Here is a 24508-nt window from a genome sequence, read left to right on the forward strand (position 1 = left end):
CAGTGCAGCAAAAATCCACGGGTTAGGTGCTGTTGTAGGTAGTAGATGATTATGGTATAAGTAAGGGAAGAGAAAGCACATGAGGGAAGAGAGCTCTGCTTGTGAGAGTTTACACTCTAAAAGGGAGGGACAGAAAGGGTTGACACATATGTAGGAGACCGTGAGCAATTGAGCAGTGGGTTAGGATGAGAGCTGAAAGGCTTTGATAAAGAAGTGGCTTTGATAACAAACTGCTTGTTTGTAGTTTTGTAGAGAGGTGGAGAGACTGCGAGTGAGAGAGTCCCAGAGGTAGGGAGCATTATGGGCAAATTCTTGGAAGCAGGTGTGGGAGAAAGTATCCATTCGGGAGTAGAGGCATAGTGGGTGGGCGGGGAGTGTGAAGAAAGATAAGGTCAGAAATACATGTAGGAGAGGATTGGGTGAGGGCTTTGCAAGAGTTTGAGGTGGGCACTGAAGGGGAGCCAGTGTAGTGCTTATAAGAAAGGGGAAGCAGATGTAGTATATTTGGAGAGCTGGGCAGCAGCATTGAGACTGGAGAGAGGTGGGAGTCAGGAAAGCCAGATAGAGGAAGGTTACAGTAGTCCAATCTGGAGATGACCATTGAGTGAGGGTTTTAGCTGCCTCCAGGGTAAAAAAAAAACAACTATGTGATCCTGGAGATATTTCTGAGATGACATGACTACGAAAGGCACTGAATTTTTGGTTTGGAGGAAAAGGAGGGGAGGGATCAAGGATAACTTTCAAGTTGGCGCACTTGCAGGCTAGAGGAGATGGTGGTATAGATAATGAAATTGTCAGTAAGTAATTAAATGGTTAGAGGCTATTCGAGAGTGTGGGATAATGATCTGCTGAGACTTAAACACGTTAAATTTAAGAAAGTGCTGGGACATCAAATAAGAAATAGCAGAAAGACAGCTGATCATACGAGTGAAGGGAGAAGCCAGGGGGGGTGGAGAAGTAGATCCGAGTATCCTCAGCATATAGATGATATTGGTGGCCAAAAGTGCAGATGAGCTAATTTAAAGAGGATTTATAGAGGGATAATAGGAAAGGTCCAAGAACCGAAACTTGGGGGACCTACTATCAGAGGATGTCGGGTGAAGTCATGAGAGATTGAGAAAGAATAGTCATAGAGGTAGGAGGACATCCAGGAGAAGGCAGTATCATGCAGACTGAGGGAGTGAAGGATTTGCAAGAGGAGAGTATGGTCCACAGAGTCTAAAGCAACAGTAGTGGCCCTAGGCTTTGGCAGCAAGTACACTAATGCAAAGGTGTAATGCTGTGAATAGGAATGGTGTTACAAATGACAGAGAAACAAAGTACCAGGGGTCCAAGAAAATAGAGCCCATATCTGTAATAGAGACTTTTGTGGTGCCTGATTTATAAATTTGTATCTAGGGCTGTTTATTACTGCACTTCAACAGAAGAACAATTGTTAGCTTAGAAAAGACAATTTTTGGGTCTGCTGTTATTTGCTTCCACATTAAAGTACTTCCTCTGTTTATCACTGCAGACATTCCTTTACTACCTTCCATCTCATCAATGAGTCTTGGAGAGACTGAAGAAAAAAGTGGACCTTTTGTTGTACATTGGCTAAATAACAAGGAGTTGCATTTTTCTTTGTCTATGGAAGTCTTCCTACAACAGCTCAAGAAAAGCTTTGAACAGCAGTCTTCTGAAGCTAGTACAGATGAAATAAACCAGGATGAAGGGAATTCAGATGAAGGTACCTCTGTCAAATACAAGTACTATCATACCCTTTCAGTCGACTGATTGACAGTGAATAACTAGAATTCTTTGTTGATATCATTTGTTGTTTTCTCTGACGTCCTAAGTGGATGCTGGGACTCCGTAAGGACCATGGGGAATAGCGGCTCCGCAGGAGACTGGGCACAACTAAAGAAAGTTTTAGGACTACCTGGTGTGCACTGGCTCCTCCCACTATGACCCTCCTCCAGACCTCAGTTAGAATCTTGTGCCCGGCTGAGCTGGATGCACACTAGGGGCTCTCCTGAGCTCCTAGAAAGAAAGTATATTTTAGGTTTTTCTCGAACGTCCTAGTGGATGCTGGGGACTCCGAAAGGACCATGGGGAATAGCGGCTCCGCAGGAGACTGGGCACAAAGTAAAAGCTTTAGGACTAGCTGGTGTGCACTGGCTCCTCCCCCTATGACCCTCCTCCAAGCCTCAGTTAAGATTTTGTGCCCGAACGAGAAGGGTGCAATCTAGGTGGCTCTCCTGAGCTGCTTAGAGTAAAAGTTTAAATAGGTTTTTTTATTTTCAGTGAGACCTGCTGGCAACAGGCTCACTGCATCGAGGGACTAAGGGGAGAAGAAGCGAACTCACCTGCGTGCAGAGTGGATTGGGCTTCTTAGGCTACTGGACATTAGCTCCAGAGGGACGATCACAGGCCCAGCCATGGATGGGTCCCGGAGCCGCGCCGCCGGCCCCCTTACAGAGCCAGAAGAGTGAAGAGGTCCGGAAAATCGGCGGCAGAAGACGTCCTGTCTTCAAAAAGGTAGCGCACAGCACCGCAGCTGTGCGCCATTGCTCTCAGCACACTTCACACTCCGGTCACTGAGGGTGCAGGGCGCTGGGGGGGGGGGGCGCCCTGGGACGCAATGAAAATACCTTAAATGGCTAAAAATACATCACATATAGCTCCTGGGCTATATGGATGTATTTAACCCCTGCCAGTTTTCCACAAAAAAGCGGGAGAAAGGCCGCCGAAAAAGGGGCGGAGCCTATCTCCTCAGCACACAAGCGCCATTTTTTCCTCACAGCTCCGTTGGAGGAAGGCTCCCTGACTCTCCCCTGCAGTCCTGCACTACAGAAACAGGGTAAAACAAGAGAGGGGGGGCACTAAATTGGCATATTAATATATACAGCAGCTATATTAGGGAAAAACACTTATATAAGGTTATCCCTGTATATATATATATAGCGCTCTGGTGTGTGCTGGCAAACTCTCCCTCTGTCTCCCCAAAGGGCTAGTGGGGTCCTGTCCTCTATCAGAGCATACCCTGTGTGTATGCTGTGTGTCGGTACGCTGTGTCGACATGTATGAGGAGGAAAATGGTGTGGAGGCGGAGCAATTGCCTGTGTTAGTGATGTCACCCCCTAGGGAGTCGACACCTGACTGGATGGTCTTATGGAAAGAATTACGTGATAGTGTCGGCACTTTACAAAAGACTGTTGACGACATGAGACAGCCGGCAAATCAGTTAATACCTGTACAGGCGTCTCAAACACCGTCAGGGGCTATAAAACGCCCGTTACCTCAGGTCGATACAGACACTGACACGGACACTGACTCCAGTGTCGACGGTGAGGAAACAAACGTATTTTCCAGTAGGGCCACACGTTACATGATCACGGCAATGAAGGAGGTTTTGAACATTTCTGATACTACAAGTACCACAAAAAAGGGTATTATGTGGGGTGTGAAAAAACTACCCGTAGTTTTTCCTGAATCAGATGAATTAAATGAGGTGTGTGATGAAGCGTGGGTTTCCCCCGATAAAAAACTGCTAATTTCTAAAAAATTATTTCATTATACCCTTTCCCGCCAGAGGTTAGGGCGCGTTGGGAAACACCCCCTAGCGTAGATAAGGCGCTCACACGCTTATCAAAACAAGTGGCGTTACCGTCTCCTGATACGGCCGCCCTCAAGGAACCAGCTGATAGGAAGCTGGAAAATATCCTTAAAAGTATATACACACATACTGGTATTATACTGCGACCAGCAATCGCCTCAGCCTGGATGTGCAGTGCTGGGGTGGCTTGGTCGGATTCCCTGACTGAAAATATTGATACCCTGGACAGGGACAATATATTATTGTCTATAGAGCATTTAAAGGATGCATTTCTATATATGCGAGATGCACAGAGGGATATTTGCACTCTGGCATCAAGAGTAATTGCGATGTCCATTTCTGCCAGAAGAGGATTATGGACGCGACAGTGGTCAGGGGATGCGGATTCCAAACGGCATATGGAAGTATTGCCGTATAAAGGGGAGGAGTTATTTGGGGTCGGTCTATCGGACCTGGTGGCCACGGCAACGGCTGGAAAATCCACCTTTTTTTACCCCAAGTCACCTCGCAGCAGAAAAAGATACCGTCTTTTCAGGCTCAGTCCTTTCGTCCCCATAAGGGCAAGCGGGCAAAAGGCCACTCATATCTGCCCCGGGGCAGAGGAAGGGGAAAAAGACTGCAGCAAACAGCCTCTTCCCACGAACAGAAGCCCTCCCCCGCTTCTGCCAAGTCCTCAGCATGACGCTGGGGCCTTACAAGCGGACTCAGGCACGGTGGGGGCCCGTCTCAAGAATTTCATCGCGCAGTGGGCTCACTCGCAAGTGGACCCCTGGATCCTGCAGGTAGTATCTCAGGGGTACAAATTGGAATTCGAGACGTCTCCCCCTCGCCGGTTCCTGAAGTCTGCTTTACCAACGTCTCCCCCCGACAGGGAGGCGGTATTGGAAGCCATTCACAAGCTGTATTCCCAGCAGGTGATAATCAAGGTACCCCTCCTACAACAGGGAAAGGGGTATTATTCCACGCTGTTTGTGGTACCGAAGCCGGACGGCTCGGTGAGACCCATTTTAAATCTGAAATCCTTGAACACTTACATAAAAAGGTTCAAGTTCAAGATGGAGTCACTCAGAGCAGTGATAGCGAACCTGGAAGAAGGGGACTATATGGTGTCTCTGGACATCAAGGATGCTTACCTCCATGTCCCAATTTGCCCTTCTCACCAAGGGTACCTCAGGTTTGTGGTACAGAACTGTCACTATCGGTTTCAGACGCTGCCGTTTGGATTGTCCACGGCACCCCGGGTCTTTACCAAGGTAATGGCCGAAATGATGATTCTTCTTCGAAGAAAAGGCGTCTTAATTATCCCTTACTTGGACGATCTCCTGATAAGGGCAAGGTCCAGAGAACAGTTAGAGGTCGGAGTAGCACTATCTCAAGTAGTACTACGACAGCACGGATGGATTCTAAATATTCCAAAATCGCAGCTGATTCCGACGACACGTCTGCTGTTCCTAGGGATGATTCTGGACACAGTACAGAAAAAGGTGTTTCTCCCGGAGGAGAAAGCCAAGGAGTTATCCGACCTAGTCAGGAACCTCCTAAGACCAGGCCAAGTGTCAGTACATCAATGCACAAGGGTCCTGGGAAAGATGGTGGCTTCTTACGAAGCGATTCCATTCGGCAGATTCCACGCAAGAACTTTTCAGTGGGATCTGCTGGACAAATGGTCCGGATCGCATCTTCAAATGCATCAGCGGATAACCCTGTCTCCAAGGACAAGGGTGTCTCTCCTGTGGTGGTTACAGAGTGCTCATCTCCTAGAGGGCCGCAGATTCGGCATTCAGGATTGGGTCCTGGTGACCACGGATGCCAGCCTGAGAGGCTGGGGAGCAGTCACACAGGGAAGAAATTTCCAGGGCTTGTGGTCAAGCATGGAAACGTCACTTCACATAAATATCCTGGAACTAAGGGCCATTTACAATGCCCTAAGTCAGGCAAGACCTCTGCTTCAGGGTCAGCCGGTGTTGATCCAGTCGGACAACATCACGGCAGTCGCCCACGTAAACAGACAGGGCGGCACAAGAAGCAGGAGGGCAATGATGGAAGTGGCAAGGATTCTTCGCTGGGCGGAGAATCATGTGATAGCACTGTCAGCAGTGTTCATTCCGGGAGTGGACAACTGGGAAGCAGACTTCCTCAGCAGACACGATCTTCACCCGGGGGAGTGGGGACTTCACCCAGAAGTCTTCCACATGATTGTGAACCGTTGGGAAAAACCAAAGGTGGACATGATGGCGTCCCGCCTCAACAAAAAACTGGACAGATATTGCGCCAGGTCAAGGGACCCTCAGGCAATAGCTGTGGACGCTCTGGTAACACCGTGGGTGTACCAGTCAGTGTATGTGTTCCCTCCTCTTCCTCTCATACCAAAAGTACTGAGAATCATAAGAAGGAGAGGAGTAAAGACTATACTCGTGGCTCCGGATTGGCCAAGAAGGACTTGGTACCCGGAAATTCAAGAGATGCTCACGGAAGACCCGTGGCCTCTACCTCTAAGAAAGGACCTGCTCCAGCAGGGACCATGTCTGTTCCAAGACTTACCGCGGCTGCGTTTGACGGCATGGCGGTTGAACGCCGGATCCTGAAGGAAAAAGGCATTCCGGATGAAGTCATCCCTACCCTGATCAAAGCCAGGAAGGATGTAACCATACAACATTATCACCGTATTTGGCGTAAATATGTTGCGTGGTGCGAGGCCAGGAAGGCCCCTACAGAGGAATTTCAACTGGGTCGTTTCCTGCATTTCCTGCAAACAGGACTGTCTATGGGCCTCAAATTAGGGTCCATTAAGGTTCAAATTTCGGCCCTGTCAATATTCTTCCAAAAAGAACTGGCTTCTGTTCCTGAAGTTCAGACGTTTGTCAAGGGAGTACTGCATATACAGCCTCCTTTTGTGCCTCCAGTGGCACCTTGGGATCTCGATGTAGTTTTGGGATTCCTAAAATCACATTGGTTTGAACCACTCACCACTGTGGACTTAAAATATGCCCTGAGGGCAATAAAATACACCTTGGCTGGCAAATCATCACAATATATAGTCCCAGGGCTATATATGTGATAAATTACCCCTTGCAGAATCCATGAAAAAAGCGGGAGAAAAGTCAGCCGAAAAAGGGGCGGGGCTATCTCCCTCAGCACACTGGCGCCATTTTTTCTTCTCAGTGCAGCTGGAAGACAGCTCCCCAGGCTCTCCCCTGTAGTTTTCAGGCTCAAAGGGTTAAAAAAGAGAGGGGGGGCACTAAATTTAGGCGCAATATGTGTATACAAGCAGCTATTGGGGGAAAAATCACTCAGTTATAGTGTTAATCCCTGCATTATATAGCCCTCTGGTGTGTGCTGGCATACTCTCTCTCTGTCTCCCCAAAGGACTTTGTGGGGTCCTGTCCTCAGTCAGAGCATTCCCTGTGTGTGTGTGCGGTGTGTCGGTACGGCTGTGTCGACATGTTGGATGAGGAAGGTTACGTGGAGGCGGAGCAGAGGCCGATAAATGGGATGTCGCCCCCTGTGGGGCCGACACCAGTGTGGATGGATAGGTAAAAGGTATTATCCGACAATGTCAACTCCTTACATAAAAGGCTGGATGACGTAACAGCTGTGGGACAGCCGGCTTCTCAGCCCGCGCCTGCCCAGGCGTCTCAAAGGCTATCAGGGGCTCAAAAAACGCCCGTTACCTCAGATGGCAGACACAGATGTCGGCACGGAGTCTGACTCCAGTGTCGACGAGGTTGAGACATATACACAATCCACTAGGAACATCCGTTGCATGATCTCGGCAATAAAAAATGTGTTACACATTCTGACATGAACCCAAGTACCACATAAAAGGGTTTTTATGTTTGGGGAGAAAAAGCAGCCAGGGTTTTGTTCCCCCATCAGATGAGTGAATGAAGTGTGTAAAGAGCGTGGGTTCCCCCGATAAGAAAATGGTAATTTCTAAAAAGTTACTGCTGGCGTACCCTTTCCCGCCAGAGGATAGGTCACGTTGGGAGATATCCCCTAGGGTGGATAAGGCGCTCACACGTTTGTCAAAAAAGGTGGCACTGCCGTCTTGGGATACGGCCACTTTGAAGGAGCCTGCTGATAAAAAGCAGGAGACTATCCTGAAGTCTGTATATACACACTCAGGTACTATACTGAGACCTGCATTAATAGTGCTGCTGCAGCGTGGTCTGATACCCTGTCAGATAATATTAATACCCTAGACAGGAAAATATTTTGCTAACATAGAGCATTTTAAAGACGTCGTCTTATATATGAAGGATGCACAGAGGGATATTTGCCGGCTGGCATCCAGAATTAATGCAATGTCCATTCTGCCAGGAGGGTATTAGAGACCCGGCAGTGGACAGGTGATGCTGCCTTTAAAAGGCACATGGAGATTCTGCCTTATAAGGGTGAGGAATTGTTTGGGGATGGTCTCTGGGACCTCGTATCCACAGCAACAGCTGGGAAGAAAAATTTTTACCTCAGGTTTCCTCACAGCCTAAGAAAGCACCGTATTTTCAGGTACAGTCCTTTCGGCTTCAGAAAAGCAAGCGGGTCAAAGGCGCTTCCTTTCTGCACAGAGACAAGGGAAGAAGGAAAAAGCTGCACCAGACAGCCAGTTCCCAGGATCAAAAATCTTCCCCCGCTTCCTCTGAGTCCACCGCATGACGCTGGGGCTCCACAGGTGGAGACAGGTGTGGTGGGGGCGCGTCTCGGGAACTTCAGGGACCAGTGGGCTTGCCCACAGGTGGATCCCTAGGTTCTGCAAGTAGTATCACAGGGATACAGGCTGGAGTTCGAGGCGACTCCCCCTCGCCGTTACCTCACATCAGCCTTGCCTGCTGCCCTCTGAGAAAGGGAGGTAGTACTGGCGGCAATTCACAAGCTGTACTTCCAGCAGGTGAAATCAAGGTACCCCTCCTTCAACAAGGCCGGGGTTACTATTCCAAAATGTTGTGGTACCGAAACCAGACGGTTCGGTGAGACCCATTCTAAAATTGAAATCCTTGAACACTTATATACGAAGGTTCAAGTTCAAAATGGAATCGCTCAGGGCGGTTATTGCAAGCCTGGAGAATTTCATGGTATCACTGGACATCAAGGATGCTTACCTGCATGTCCCTATTTACCCTCTTCACCAGGAGTACCTCAAAATTGTGGTACAGGATTGTCATTACCAATTCCAGACGTTGCCGTTGGTCTGTCCCCGGCACCGAGGGTATTTACCAAGGTAATGGCCGAAATAATTATCCCGTACTTGGACGATCTCCTTATAAAGGCGAGGTCCAGGGAGCAGTTGTTCGTCGGAGTAGCACTATCTCGGGAAGTGCTACAACAGCACGGCTGGATTCTGAATATTCCAAAGTCGCAGCTGGTTCCTACGACGCGTCTACTGTTCCTGGGTATGGTTCTGGACACAGAACAGGATAAAAAGGGTTTCTCCCGGAGGAGAAGTCCAAGGAGTTGTCGTCTCTAGACAGAGACCTCCTAATACAAATACAGGTGTCGGTGCATCATGCACGCGAGCCCTGGGAAAGATGGTAGCTTCTTACGAAGAAATTCCATTCGTCAGGTCCCATGCAAGGATCTTCCAGTGGGATCTGTTGGACAAGTGGTCCGGGTCGCATCTTCAGATGCATCGGCGGATAACCCTGTCTCCAAGGGCCAGGGTGTCGCTGTTGTGGTGGCTGCAGAGTGCTCATCTTCTAGGGGGCCGCAGATTCGGCATACAGGACTGGGTCCTGGTGACCACGGATGCCAGCCTTCGAGGCTGGGGGGCAGTCACACAGGGAAGAAACTTCCAAGGACTATGGAAAAGTCAGGAGACTTCCCTACACATAAATATTCTGGAACTAAGGGCCACTTAGAAGGCCCTAAGTCAGGCTTGACCCCTGCTTCAACACCGGCCGGTGCTGATCCAGTCAGACAACATCACGGCGGTCGCTCATGTAAACCGACAGGGCGGCACAAGAAGCAGGATGGCGATGGCAGAAGCCACAAGGATTCTCCGATGGGCGGAAAATCATGTGTTAGCACTGTCAGCAGTGTTCATTCCCGGAGTGGACAACTGGGAAGCAGACTTTCTCAGCAGACACGACCTCCACCCGGGAGAGTGGGGACTTCATCCAGAAGTCTTCCAAATGATTGTATACCATTGGGAAAGGCCACAGGTGGACATGATGGCGTCCCGCCTCAACAAAAAGCTACAAAGATATTGCGCCAGGTCAAGGGACCCTCAGGCGATAGCTGTGGACACTCTGGTAACACCGTGGGTGTACCAGTCGGTGTATGTGTTCCCTTCTCTGCCTCTCTTACCCAGGGTAATGAGAATAATAAGAAGGAGAGGAGTAAGAACTATACTCATTGTTCCGGATTGGCCAAGAAGAGCTTGGTACCCAGAACTCCAAGAAATGATCTCAGAGGACCCATGGCCTCTGCCGCTCAGACAGGACCTGCTGCAGCAGGGGGCCTGTCTGTTCCAAGACGTACCGCGGCTGCGTTTGACGGCATGGCGGTTGAACGCCGGATCCTGAAGGAAAAGGGCATTCCGGAGGAAGTTATCCCTACGCTAATTAAAGCTAGGAAAGAAGTGAACGCAAACCATTATCACCGCATATGGCGGAAATATGTTGCGTGCTGTGAGGCCAGGAAGGCCCCCAAAGGAGGAATTTCAGCTTGGTCGATTTCTGCACTTCCTACAGTCAGGGGTGACTATGGGCCTAAAATTGGGTTCCATTAAGGTCCAGATTTCGGTTCTATCGATTTTCTTCCAAAATAGAACTGGCTTCACTGCCTGAAGTTCAGACTTTTGTTAAGGGAGTGCTGCATAGTCAGCCCCCGTTTGTGCCTCCAGTGGCACCGTGGGATCTCAACGTGGTGTTGGATTTCCTGAAGTCGCATTGGGTTGAGCCACTTAAATCCGTGGAGCTACAATACCTCACGTGGAAAGTGGTCATGCTGTTGGCCTTGGCGTCGGCCAGGCGTGTATCAGAATTGGCGGCTTTGTCATGCAAAAGCCCTTATCTGATTTTTTATATGGATAAGGCGGAATTGAGGACTCGTTCCCAATTCCTTCCTAAGGTGGTATCAGTTTTTCATGTGAACCAACCTATTGTGGTGCCTGCGGCTACTTGGGACTTGGAGGATTCCAAGTTACTGGACGTAGTCAGGGCCCTGGAAAGTATATGTTTCCAGGACGGCTGGAGTCAGGAAAACTGTCTCGCTATTTATCCTGTATGCACCCAACAAGCTGGGTGCTCCTGCTTCTAAGCAGACTATTGCTCGATGGATCTTTAGCACGATTCAACTTGCACATTCTGCGGCTGGACTGCCGCACCCTAAATCTGTAAAAGCCCATTCCACAAGGAAAGTGGGCTCTTCTTGGGCGGCTGCCCGAGGGGTCTCGGCTTTACAAATTTGCCGAGCTGTTACTTGGTCGGGTTTAAACATTGTTGCAAGAGTCTACAAGTTTGATACCCTGGCTGAGGAGGACCTAGAGTTTGCTCATTCGGTGCTGCAGAGTCATCCGCACTCTCCCGCCCGTTTGGGAGCTTTGGTATAATCCCCATGGTGCTTACGAAGTCCCAGCATCCACTTAGGACGTCAGAGAAAATAAGATTTTACTCACCGGTAAATCTATTTCTCGTAGTCCGTAGTGGATGCTGGGCGCCCATCCCAAGTGCGGATTGTCTGCAATACTTGTTTATAGTTATTGCCTAACTAAAGGGTTATTGTTGAGCCATCTGTTGAGAGGCTCAGTTATATTTCATACTGTTAACTGGGTTTAGTATCACGAGTTATACGGTGTGATTGGTGTGGCTGGTATGAGTCTTACCCGGGATTCAAAATCCTTCCTTATTGTGTCAGCTCTTCCGGGCACAGTATCCTAACTGAGGTCTGGAGGAGGGTCATAGTGGGAGGAGCCAGTGCACACCAGGTAGTCCTAAAGCTTTCTTTAGTTGTGCCCAGTCTCCTGCGGAGCCGCTATTCCCCATGGTCCTTACGGAGTTCCCAGCATCCACTAGGACGTCAGAGAAATAGGCTTAAGAGAAAAATTAGCTAGTGATAAAGCCAATATAAAATACAGCAGTGTTAATTTGACAAAGCCGCTATTCCCCATGGTCCTTACGGAGTCCCAGCATCCACTACGGACTACGAGAAATAGATTTACCGGTGAGTAAAATCTTATTTTTTTTCCGTAATTTTCTTGTCATGTGCAAAGTTGCTTCTCTTGGTGTTCAATATCTTGTTACTTACGCCAGCAATCTTAACCGCCACCCGACCCATCAAGTCAAGATGAGTCCCAATGCTTTTCAGTGCACCACCATTGTTTTGCAGACAGTGGAGTCAGTACCCCCAATCCTTTGACTCCAGTTCCTCTATTTTACTATTTGTCTGACTCAGACTACAACTCCTACTCTTCCATATATGACACATGTATATTTTACATGCATTCTATCTAGACTACAATTTGAACTTTAGGGTAATGTGCAATGTCCTAAACTGCTTTCTCTTCAGAACGCAGTTTGAGACCTGGATGCTTTTGCATGTCTGGGTGGGGGGGTGGAGGGTGGGGGGGGGGGGGGGTCGGGAGGGAGCGGTAGGGAGATGAGGCCTGGATTTGACATGCGAGGTGGACTTGCCCTGTGCTGGTTAACCCCCGCGTGTCTAAGAGGTTGATCGTAGATGTGCGTTTTTTCTACGATCAGATCTGAATTACCCCCTATATGTTGAGGTGATTCTGCTGTGTATATGGCTTAGAGCTTTGTTTAGAGGGGGGTGAGATGGCAGATTAAGTTCAAAGAGTATCTCACAAAGTGCACTTAGGTTAGGTGCTGGTGTTTGAACAGGTCCTAGTAGGTTTTGCTAATTCATTTTTAGGTTTTGTTTTTATTTTCTATGATTGTATTTCTTTATTTTATTTTATGATATCTTGTTTGTAAAAACTAACATAGAAGTGTTTCAATAAAATGTCAGCATATGTAAATGTTAATGGTGAATTACTAAACTAGATTTATTGTGAGCACTGTGTGTTGGGGATGATGACTCTTCTCTGTGTTTAGATGATGATTATTTGGGAGGCGTTGAAGCCAAATTGTCCACTGAGAAAAAGGAAGTGAGTGGTGACAGAGCAGTCTCAAATTCGTCTTTCATGTCTTTCCCATCATCAGTAATTGATCATGAAATTGAAATCCTGCTCTCAGAGTGGAATAAAAACCCAGACATGCTGTTTAGTATTCATCCTGTGGATGGCTCTTTGCTGGTATGGCACGTGGATTGGCTGGATGAGTATCAGCCTGGCATGTTTCGGCAGGTGCAGGTAGTTATGACTTTCTAATGACTTAAAATGAAAAGCAAAATGTTAAAGGAGAGTATTTGTAAAAGTAAAGTTTCATTCATTCTTTTTATTTTTTTTATTTTAGGTGTCATTTTCGTGTAGAATTCCAGTAGCATTTCCTACTGGAGATGCCAATTCGCTTTGCAGGAGTATTGTTATGTATGCCAGTACAAAAAATGTAGACTTGGCCATTCAGCAGGGCAAACAGAAGCCTCCGGGTGTGGCACGTTCCTCGTCAATGCTAATTTCTGCTGGGCACAATAAATCCTCCAACAGTTTAAAACTGAGTATTTTCACTCCTAATGTGTTGATGATCTCTAAGCATGCTGACGGATCACTGAATCAGTGGCAGGTTAGCTTTGCTGAAGAATCTGCCTTTTCGACTGTGCTCAGCATTTCTCATAAGTCCCGATACTGTGGCCATCGCTTTCATCTTAACGACTTAGCCTGTCATTCTGTACTGCCGTTATTGCTGACCACTTCTCATCATAACGCCCCACATCCATTGGAGGGCGAGGAAGATAATGTGTCACCCGACTCTTTACAAGGAGGCGGCTTTACTAATCAGAATGGAATAGTTGAACCAGACACAAGCGAGGACACAAATGCAGTGCACAGTGAACTTATCCTTTGGCGTGTGAATCCTGTGGGACCGTTGTCCTTTTCTGGCGGTGTCTCTGAGCTGGCGCGTATTAATTCTCTTCACACGTCTGCTTTCTCCAATGTGGCTTGGTTGCCTACTCTTATACCAAGTCATTGTTTAGGTAAGTGCAACTTTAAATATCCGTTCCTTTATTTACTGCTACATACAGACGTAGCTAAGCTCAGCTTGGCTGTGACTAAGCGTACATGCATGGTGCATGGGCGTATAATCACCATAATTTATATGGTGCAGTCACAAGTGTGAATAGTCGGAGCCCGTCTCAACTAGTCGTACCCGCGATCCGTATGCCTATGCAGCCGCATTGCGGCTCAATGAGCACAACTACATCTGTATGTCTGTGAGCTACAAGTTTTTGATGTAATTTTTGAATGATTTGTTTTAAAAATAAAAATATTGTTTCTCTTACGTCCTAGAGGATACTGGGGTCCACATTAGTACCATAGGGTATAGACGGGTCCACTAGGAGCCTTGGGCACTTTAAGAAATCAATAGTGTGCGCTGACTCCTTCCTCTATGCCCCTCCTACCAGACTCAGTTTAGAAAATGTGCCCGGTGGAGCCGGTCATGCTTAGGGAAGCTCCTGAAGAGTTTTCTGCATTTATTTTCTGTTTGTTGTTTTCAGACAGGACTGGTTGGCACCAGACTGCCTGCTTCATGGGACTTATGGGGGGGGGGGGGCGTGACCCGGCCCAATCTGCTATAGGGTTAATGGTCCCGTTCCCCGCTAGCGGAACACTGAGCTCCTGAGGGTCCTATTCGCAAGCCCCACCACGACGAGTGTACAGTCCTGCAGCACGCCGCCACCCCCTAACAGAGCCAGAAGTAAGAAGAGTGGTGAGTAGGTGGCCGGCGCCCCGGTTAGCGGGTCGCCGGCTGTAATGGCGGTATCAGGGTATGGAGCGCAGCACTGACATGCAGGTTGCGTCTCCAGGCTCAGTACAACATGCTGTATGTGTGTGTGTGTTTCCACTGTGAGGGGCGAGCTGAGCTTTTTAACATTATCCTACACTGGCAAACAGCTTACAGGGGTTCTAACCCACTGTTAAGCTTCTCGCACACCTCAGCCAGTATAATAAAACCGGGAAGACCGTGTGCCATTACGGGGGCGGGGCTTCACTATGAGCGGATCCAGCAGCTCACCAGCGCCATTTTCCCTCTGCAGCTCACACTGACAGGACTTACGGGGAAGCGCAGCTCCTCCACAAAGATTCCATGTTTCCTCAGCGGTACCAGGGCATCATAGTAAGGGGGGGAGCGGTGTTAGAATACTAAGACCTATTAAGGAGCTTAGTTTGCAACCCAGCTGAGCTTGGCTTTAGCATAAAGGGCGCTGTGTGGCTGGCTCAATCTTCTCTGTTTTACAAAGCAATATACTCCACTTAGGCGCCCTCCAGGTTTAACATGTCACACTGAAATGACTGATTTCTTCAAAATCATAACCTGTGGAATGTGTGTTTTTGTGTTCGCCCTAAGGCAAAAGCATCAAAATACACACACATAAAACGGAAAAAAACACACAATAGTGTAGAAATCCTTTTCATAAATATTCAATATATTGTGTTTTAGTACATCGCACTCACAAAGATCCCAGAAATTTCAGGCACATCATGGTTTCTTTCTAGTAAAGGACTTCCAAAAGGACCCGCAAACCAATTCTCTCCTTCAGCCTGCAGAATGTGTGTCCAAGTTACCTCCGACACACATATAACAAAGAAGGAGACCACTAGTGAAGTGATAACTTACACAAATGGGTATTTATTTTAAGACAATTGCACTCACATGATAGACAAAAGAAAAAAGCATATCGCATGTCGTTATCCCGCATTTCCCAAGAAGACACCCACACTGGATTGCTTGAGATGGTATTTACAGCAGGTAAGTCAGAGTCCCGGTTACCCACGGCTCACCCTTTTAGGCAGTGTACAAGAGGTATGCAGGAGATCGTCAGGATACAAGCACAGTCCCGTTTAACGCGTTTCGGATTTAACCTTTGTCAAAAGCGGATTGTGCACCAATAAAGAACCCTCCCCTATATACCCCTTCCAAAGTCCTTAATAATCATCAGCTGTAATAAAATTCATTAAGATTTTTTTTTCTGTTTTATGTGTGTGTATTTTGATGCTTTTGCCTTAGGGCGAAAACAAACACACACATTCCACAGGTTATGATTTTGAAGAAACCAGTCATTTCAGTGTGACATGTTAAATCTGGAGGGCACCTAAGTGGAGTATATTGCTATGTAAAACTGTGAAAATTTGTGAAGTAGGTGAAACTTCTTTATATCTCTTCTGGGCTGACCTCTGGGTCTTATTGCACACTCTACAACTTCTTACCTTCTATTCAAATTCCATCTTCTCTGTGTCTCCATGCGGGCTCTGTGTGGGTTAACTGTGCTTTCACCTTTACTGTGTGTGTGTCCCTTAACATTACCATGTCAAGGGAGTGTGTTTCCTGCACAACAGAGTGTTTGTCTTCTCCGGGGGATTCACTACAGTGTACCCAGGATAGTACACATTCTCAGGCTAGTGGGTCTGAACCCGCGTGGTTGGATTCCCTTAAAGGGATGATCTCACATATTTCTAATACATTATCCCATAATAAGAAAGAGACGCAATACTTAAGACAGTCTGTGGAGGACCTGATGACTAGAGATTCAGTTCCCATACCACCATACCAGCATCTCCCCTGCCATTTGTCCACAAAAACGTACTCTGGCCCAAATCCTACAGGCTGACACTGATGATGATGTTTCAGACACGGAGGAGGGTGAAGTGGACTCGTGTGTGTGTGGGGGGGGGGGGATGCAGCCCTGACACAAGGAATACAGGCCCTGATATAAGCTATTAGAGAAGTCCTGCACATTCCTGACAAGGTGGCGGAGGTAGATGAGGAATCTTCTTTTAATGTAAAAAAGAAATCCTTTGCTACTTTCCCTGCTTCAAAGGAGTTAAATTCTATGTTTGAAGAAACTTGGGTTAATCTGGACAAGAAGTTTCAGATCCCTAAAAGGTTACTCACATCCTTCCTGTTTCCTCAGGATGATAGGAAAAAGTGGGAAAATCCACCGATTGTTGACGCATCGGTATCTAGGTTGTCACGTAAGATAGTCTTACCTGTTCCTGGGGCAGCCTCCTTAAAGGACACGGCTGACCGCAAAATTGAGACCACTCTCAAATCCCTGTACACAGCTGCTGGGGTGGCCCAGAGACCCACTATTGCTTGTGCATGAATCACTAGGGCCATTGCTAAATGGTCAGGTAATCTAATTGACGGGTTAGATTCCTTATCCAGGGGGGAGATAATTTTACTCCTACAGCATATACAGGACTCTGCTAATTTTATGGTGGAGGCCATAAAGGAAATTGGTTTGCTCAACACACGCACCACTTCCATGGCTGTGTCAGCATGCAGGGGCTTGTGGCTTGCGGATTCCAGGAAAGGCGTGGAAAGCCTACCTTTCACAGGTGAAGCATTTTTTGGAGGTGAACTGGATACGTGGATAGCCAAGGCTACGGTGGGTAAGTCTACGTATCTTCCTTCCACAGCACTCCCAGCTAGGAAAACCTACTCTGCTCCAACTCTGCAGTCCTTTCGGACAGCGAAATTTGAAAGTAAATCCAAAGGTTCTTCTACAGCCTTCAAAGGCAATAGAGGTAAACCCAGAAAACCTGCAACTGCAGTTTCACAGGTCCTGCTTCCTCAAAGCCTTCAGCATGATGGTGGACCACACTGCCTGGAAGACAGGCAGGTGGGAGCCCGATTAAGATATTTCAGTCACATATGGGCAACATCATGCCTGGATCCATGGGTCAAAGATCTTATCGCCCAGGGCTACAGACTGGAGTTTCAGGAACTCCAACCTCACAGATTCTTCAAATCAGGCTTACCAGCTTCTCCAGAAGCAAGCATGACTTTACAGGCAGCAATTCAAAAACTGGTACAGACTCAGGTCATTGTTCCACTTCAACTGCAATACAATGGTTATTATTCCAACCTGTTTGTGGTACCGAAAACGGACAGTTCGGTAAGGGCCATTTTAAACCTCAAGTCACTTAACCCGTATTTATATTTACGGGTGTTCAAATTCAAGATTGAGTCTCTGAGAGCGGTGATCTCAGGTCTGAAGGAGGGGTAATTCCTGGTGTCTCTGGATATCAAGGATGCGTACCTTCATATTCCGATTTGGCCGCCTCATTAGGCTTATCTAAGGTTTTCATTACAGGACTGTCACTACCAGTTCCAGTCCCTGCCATTTGGCCTCTCCACGGCAGCGAGGGTGTTTACCAAGGTAATGGCAGAGATGATGTTTCTCCTCCGCAAGCAAGGAATGAACATAGGGGGTAATTCTGAGTTGATCGCAGCAGCAAGTTTGTTAGCGATTGGGCAAAACCATGTGCACTGCAGGTGGGGCAGATGTAACATGTGCAGAGAGAGTTAGATTTGGGCAGGTTATTTTGTTTCTGTGCAGGGTAAATACTGGCTGCTTTATTTTTACACTGCAATTAAGATTTCAGTTTGAATACACCCCACCCAAATCTAACTCTCTCTGCACATGTGATATCTGCCCCCCTTACAGTGCACATGGTTTTGCCCAACTGCTAACAAATTTGCTGCTGCGATCAACACAGAATTAGGCCCATAATACCGTACCTGTACGATCTGCTGATAAAAGCACCATCCAGGGACAGATTGTTAGACAACATTGCCCTCTCAACACGACTACTCCAGGATCACGGGTGGATTCTGAACCTGCCAAAAATCTCACCTGGAACCAACACGGAGGCTTCCGTTCCTGGGGATGATATTGGATACGGAGGCACAGAAGGTATTTCTTCCATTGGAAAAGGCATTGGTAAATTCAGTTGATGGTGTGGGACGTTCTAAGACCGACCCGGTTATCGGTGCATCTATGCATTCGTCTCCTGGGGAAGATGGTAGCCTCTTAGGAGGCACTGCAGTACAGAAGGTTTCACGCATGGCCCTTCCAGCTTGATCTGTTGGACAACTGGGCCGGATTGCATCTTCACATGCAACAGAGGAAACGTCTGTCGCCAACAGCCAGGATTTCTCTTCTGTGGTGGCTTCAGACTTCTCACCTGACCGAGGGACGAAGGTTCGGGATTCAAAATTGGATTCTGCTAACCACAGACTCAAGTCTCAGAGGTTGGGGAGCAGTCACCCAAGGGGAACAGTTCCAAGGAAAATGGTCAAGTCAGGAAACCATTCTTCCGATCAACATTCTGGAACTAAGGGCCATATACAACGCCCTTCTACAGGCATCACTTCTTCATCAGGATCACGCCATTCAGGTTCAGTCGGACAATGTGACGGCGGTAACGTACATAAACCGACAGGGTGGAACGAAGAGCAGAGCAGCAATGTCAGAGGTAACAAAGATTCTCCTCTGGGCAGAACGGCACGCTTTGGTGTTGTCGGCAGTCTTCATTCCGGGAGTGGACAACTGGGACGTAGACCTTCTCAGCAGACCCGACATCCACCCAGGGGAGTGGGGCCTTCACCCGAAGGTTTTCGGGTGTTTGACACGTCGGTGGGGAATTCCACAAATCAACATGATGGCTTCTCGTCTCAACAAGAAGCTTAAGCGGTATTGTTCCAGGTCGAGAGACCCAGAAGCAGTGGCGGTAGATGCTCTCTTGACTACCAGGTGGTGTACGTGCTTCCAGCACTTCCATTGATCCCAAGAATTCTCAAAAGAATAAAAAGGGAAAAGGTTCAAGCTATTCTCATTGCTTCGGACTGGCCAAGAACGGCCTGATACGCGGATCTATTGGAGATGTTTCTAGAGGACCCGTGACCTCTATCTCTTCGCGAGGATCTTCTACAACAGGGGCCATTCGTCTATCACGACTTACCGTGGCTACGTTTGAAGGCATGAAGGTTGAGCGTCAAATTCTAGCCCGGAAAGGGATCCCGGACAGGGTTATTCCAACCTTGACCCAAGCCAGGAAGGGGGTAACGTCTAAACATTACCACCGTATTTGGAAAAAATACGTCTCTTGGTGTGAGAACAGGAATTTTCTACGGTGGAATTTCCACTGGAACGTTTTCTCCTTTTTCTGCAGTCAGGAGTGGATGTGGGCCTACGTTTGGGCTCCTTAAAAGTCCAGATTTCTTCCACAAACAATTGGTTTCTCTCCTGGAGGGTCAGACATTTTTGAAGGGTATTCTGCATGCAAGAGAAAATAGGATTTTAATTACCTACCGGTAAATCCTTTCTCGTAGTCTGCAGAGGATACTGGGCCGCCCGCCCAGTGCTTCCTGTTTTCCTGCATTGTTACTTGGTTCAGTCTTGTTGTTGGTTCAGCTGTTGCTGTTCCTGTTCAAGTTTGGTTAGCATGGCTTTCCTCTTGTTTGTGTGTGCTGGTTCGAATATCGCCACTGTTCTTTTAAATCCTTCTCTCAAAGTATGTCCGTCTTTTCAGGCACAGTTTCTAGACTGAGTCTGGTAGGAGGGGCATAGAGGGAGCAGTCAGCACACACGATTGATTTCTTAAAGTGACCAAGGCACCTAGTGGACCCGTCTATACCCCATGGTACTAATGTGGACCCCAGTATCCTCTACGGACTACAAGAAAAGGATTTACCGGTAGGTAATTAAAATCCTATTTTTTGCAGTGTTTAGTTTTACTCATGTTAAAAGCAATTTGTAATTTCATGTTTTCGGAAACAATATAATGGCAGTGTTTGCCAGCTAAGGCTGCTTCATTATAATGATCAGTCATATGACACTGTGGTTTGTTGTGTTTGTCATCGTTTTGTCATGAGCCCAGTTAGCTAACCAGAATGTTTCCATTCCTCTAAATGTCTGTATTTCAGGCACGTACTGCAATTCACCGAGTGCATGTTTTGTTGCTAGTGACGGGCAGAATTTAAGATTATATCAAGCAGTCATTGATGCAAAAAAGCTGCTTTGTGAGCTGTCTAATCCAGATATATCCGTAAGTACTGTGTTGATTTTTTATTTTTGCTAAAGCACAATACCGAAAACCTGCATTTTCTGTAATTCAGCACTTTAACACAAGAAAACGTACAGCTTGGTTCCAAAACTGAAAATCCGTGAAATCGCTGTACAGATGTATCCTCCTACATCTAGCCTCAATACGCCATGTAGCTGGGAATGCCTGGCGTGAGTGAGTTTTATGGGTCCCCTGCAACTCCGCTAGTGTTTGGTGTCTTATTTCGCTGTAAATGCGTCTAGGGTGCACCTAGAGGTTATCCAGTCTCTAGGTCGACACGCATTAGGTTGACCACTATTGGTTGACATGGTTACTATGTCGACATGTTCTAGGTCGACATGATTTTTTTCACAATTTTTTAAAAACTTTTTCATACATTACGATCCACGTGGCACCTTGCAGAAGCATGGCGATCCATGCGAGGGGACACGGTGCACTAATTGGGCTTCCCGGTCACTCTAAGAAGAAAACGACACCAGGTTTTTTTTTTTAAACCTCATGTCGACCTTTTGGCATGTCGACCTTGTTCATATCGACATAATGCTTGTGTTGACCTATTTCAGGTGTCAACCAATAGTGGTTGACCTAGACACTGTCGACCTAAGTCTTGTCGACCCTATGATCCACATCCCACCTAGAGATTGTTCTGGTTAACTTGACATGCAACACTTGTATATTTTTGTGAAACTGAGTAAGTATATGAAACATGGGAAAACGGAACTTGGCCTGGAAAAAGCTGCGGCCGCTGCATCATAGCACTTTCTTATAAAGATTTAAAGACTCGGTCGACACAGATATACAAGGTGTCATGTATCGGGTAATCAACTTAGTCTCCGGTGCATCCTAGTCGCATTGCGTTGCGAGTAAGACACTAGCAGAGTGTCACGAGCCCTGGGGGGCAGACGTAGGATGGGTGGGCGTGATTGTAACAGTGATGTATCAGGACACATCTGTACATTTATTCATATAATGTAGACTAGACCATATGTCATATTGGTGGTGTTAGTATTACATTATGAGGTGAGATTGCTTCCAGTAACGTCACATGCCACAGACAAGCATTCTGTTCACATTTTAGGGTCAGACTATAATCCCAGCTTTCAATAGTGGCCAAATGAAATTTGCACATATTGCCAACTCTCTTATTTTTGCTTACATTTAATACAGCATTTGATTTGGTTTATAATGTAATATGTTTAAAATGGAACAATTTTAATGTCCCGTTCGTTGATGGAAGTGTTTATATTCATTTTCAGAAGTATGTTGGGGAAGTTTTTAACATCATTAGTCAGCAATCCACTGCTAGACCAGGATGCATTATAGAGCTAGACGCCATTACAAACCTGGTAAGTGTTCGTAGTCTGATATCAGCGTCATGTTCTGACCTGTAGCAGCAACTCTGTTTTTATTTGATCCCATCTGTTCTTGTGTTTAGCATGGTAGAAAAACACAATTGTTACATGTGTTTCAAGAAGACTTCATATTGGAAAACCTAAGAAAAACTGGAACATCAGGAATTAGTGGGAATCTGTCCAATTCTGGTAACAGTATGACTTTTATTCTTTCTTGTTGTGGTTTGGTAACCATGTGAGAGTTGTTGCTTGATTACCGCTGTCCTCTGAAAGTCGTCTTTAATAATCTAAATAAAGAAACTATTGAGAAGGAAACTTTTGTGAACACCTGACTTATCTTTCATAGAAGAACATTGGAAGGAGTCCAGAAAGAATAATAGTTTAAAGCAATAATTTGCACTTTTTTCCTCTTTGTAGTTCATTGTTAATAGGTATTTAAACATCATGAACTAGCATCGTTAGGGCTTTAGGATAGTGTCACACTCTCACCTTTTTGTTTCAGGGCTATATGTGCAATAGTATAAGGGTCTGTTTTTCATATACAAGGGCGAGTCACATTATTATGACCACCAGCTAATAGCCAGAGTAACCATTGTGTGCAGCACGGACAGCAGCTAGACGGATTAAGGGCAACATGGGTCTGGGGCTGAAAATGTTGAAAGGCCTGTACTGAAAAGGAGAGGAGCTGTGATCAATGCTGTGTGGGTGTGATAAGTGTCACATAGGTGTATACACCCCCACCCCGCATACTATTATCTCCACACTCTACCTAAATACATAAAAATTCAAAAATCACATAATTTTGTGAGAAAACCAGAAATACAATTTCTCTAACGTCCTAGTGGATGCTGGGGACTCCGTAAGGACCATGGGGAATAGACGGGCTCTGCAGGAGACTGGTCACACTAAAGAAAGATTTAGTACTATCTGGTGTGCACTGGCTCCTCCCTCTATGCCCCTCCTCCAGACCTCAGTTAGAATCTGTGCCCGGACAGAGCTGGGTGCTTTTAGTGAGCTCTCCTGAGCTTGCTAATAAGAAAGTATTTTAGTTAGGTTTTTTATTTTCAGAGAGCTTCTGCTAGCAACAGACTCTCTGCTACGTGGGACTGAGGGGAGAGAAGCAAACCTACTAACTGCGGCTAGGTTGCGCTTCTTAGGCTACTGGACACCATTAGCTCCAGAGGGATCGAACACAGGACCTAACCTTGTCGTCCGTTCCCGGAGCCGCGCCGCCGTCCCCCTCGCAGAGCCAGAAGACAGAAGCCGGCAGAAGCAGAGAAGACATCGAAATCGGCGGCAGAAGACTCCTGTCTTCACATGAGGTAGCGCACAGCACTGCAGCTGTGCGCCATTGCGCCCACACACTCCGGTCACTGTAGGGCGCAGGGGGGAACGCCCTGGCCAGCAATTGATACCTCCTGGCGAAAGCTGCATATATACAGTTGGACACTGTTATATGCATGAGCCCCCGCCATTAATTTTACACAAAATCGCGGGACAGAAGCCCGCCGCTGAGGGGGCGGGGCCTTCTTCCTCAGCACTCACCAGCGCCATTTTCCTTCCACAGCTCCGCTGAGAGGAAGCTCCCCATGCTCTCCCCTGCAGAATCACGGTAGAAGGGTAAAAAAGAGAGGGGGGGCACATAAATTTAGGCGCATTAATCATAATACAGCAGCTACTGGGTAAACACTAAGTTACTGTGTGATTCCTGGGTCATATAGCGCTGGTGTGTGTGCTGGCATACTCTCTCTCTGTGTCTCCAAACGGCCTTGTGGGGGTCCTGTCCTCATTTAGAGCTTCCCCTGTGTGTGTGGTGTGTCGGTACGCGTGTGTCGACATGTTTGACGAAGAGGGCTATGTGGAGGCAGAGCAAGTGCAGTTGAATGACGTGTCGCCGCCGACGGTACCGGCACCTGATTGGATGGATATGTGGAAGGTGTTAAATGATAATGTAAACTCCTTACATAAAAGGTTGGATAAAGCTGATACCTTGGGCCAGTCAGGGTCTCAACCCATGCCTGATCCTACAGCGCAGAGGCCCTCAGGGTCTCAAAAGCGCCCACTATCCAAAATGGTTGACACAGATGTCGACACGGACTCTGACTCCAGTGTCGACGACGATGATGCAAAATTGCAACCGAAAATGACAAAAGCTATCCGCTACATGATTATAGCGATGAAGGATGTTTTACACATATCAGAGGTAAACCCTGTCCCTGACAAGAGGGTTTATATGTATGGGGAGAATAAGCAAGAGGTGACTTTTCCCCCTTCACATGAGTTAAATGAGTTATGTGAAAGAGCGTGGGATTCCCCTGATAAGAAAGTCCTGATTTCCAAAAGGTTACTTATGGCGTACCCTTTACCGCCAGAGGACAGGGTGCGCTGGGAATCCTCCCCTAGGGTAGATAAAGCTCTCACACGCTTATCTAAGAAGGTGGCCCTGCCGTCACAGGATACGGCCGCCCTAAAGGATCCTGCAGATAGAAAGCAGGAAAGTATCCTGAAATCTGTTTATACACATTCAGGGACTCTACTGAGGCCGGCAATTGCGTCGGCGTGGATGTGTAGTGCTGTATCAGCGTGGACAGATAATCT

At 47.1% G+C, this 24508-nt stretch overlaps 1 protein-coding gene across 4 annotated transcripts in view; it reads left to right on the top strand.

The window, feature by feature from the left end:
• Positions 1-24508, top strand: part of DMXL1 (Dmx like 1) — a 444894-nt gene that overhangs the window by 235190 nt on the left and 185196 nt on the right. For 3 of the 4 annotated variants that reach the window (XM_063964182.1, XM_063964179.1, XM_063964181.1), the window contains exons 10-15: positions 1514-1726; positions 12643-12899; positions 13003-13681; positions 20419-20540; positions 21815-21904; positions 21994-22099. In XM_063964182.1, the coding sequence (XP_063820252.1) occupies positions 1514-1726; positions 12643-12899; positions 13003-13681; positions 20419-20540; positions 21815-21904; positions 21994-22099 (1467 nt within the window). The remainder of the gene's footprint in view (positions 1-1513; positions 1727-12642; positions 12900-13002; positions 13682-20418; positions 20541-21814; positions 21905-21993; positions 22100-24508) is intronic. The other variant, XM_063964180.1, reaches the window with a different exon arrangement.

This window comes from Pseudophryne corroboree, chromosome 1 (genome assembly GCF_028390025.1).
Source record: "Pseudophryne corroboree isolate aPseCor3 chromosome 1, aPseCor3.hap2, whole genome shotgun sequence".
Taxonomy (NCBI): Eukaryota; Metazoa; Chordata; class Amphibia; order Anura; family Myobatrachidae; genus Pseudophryne; species Pseudophryne corroboree.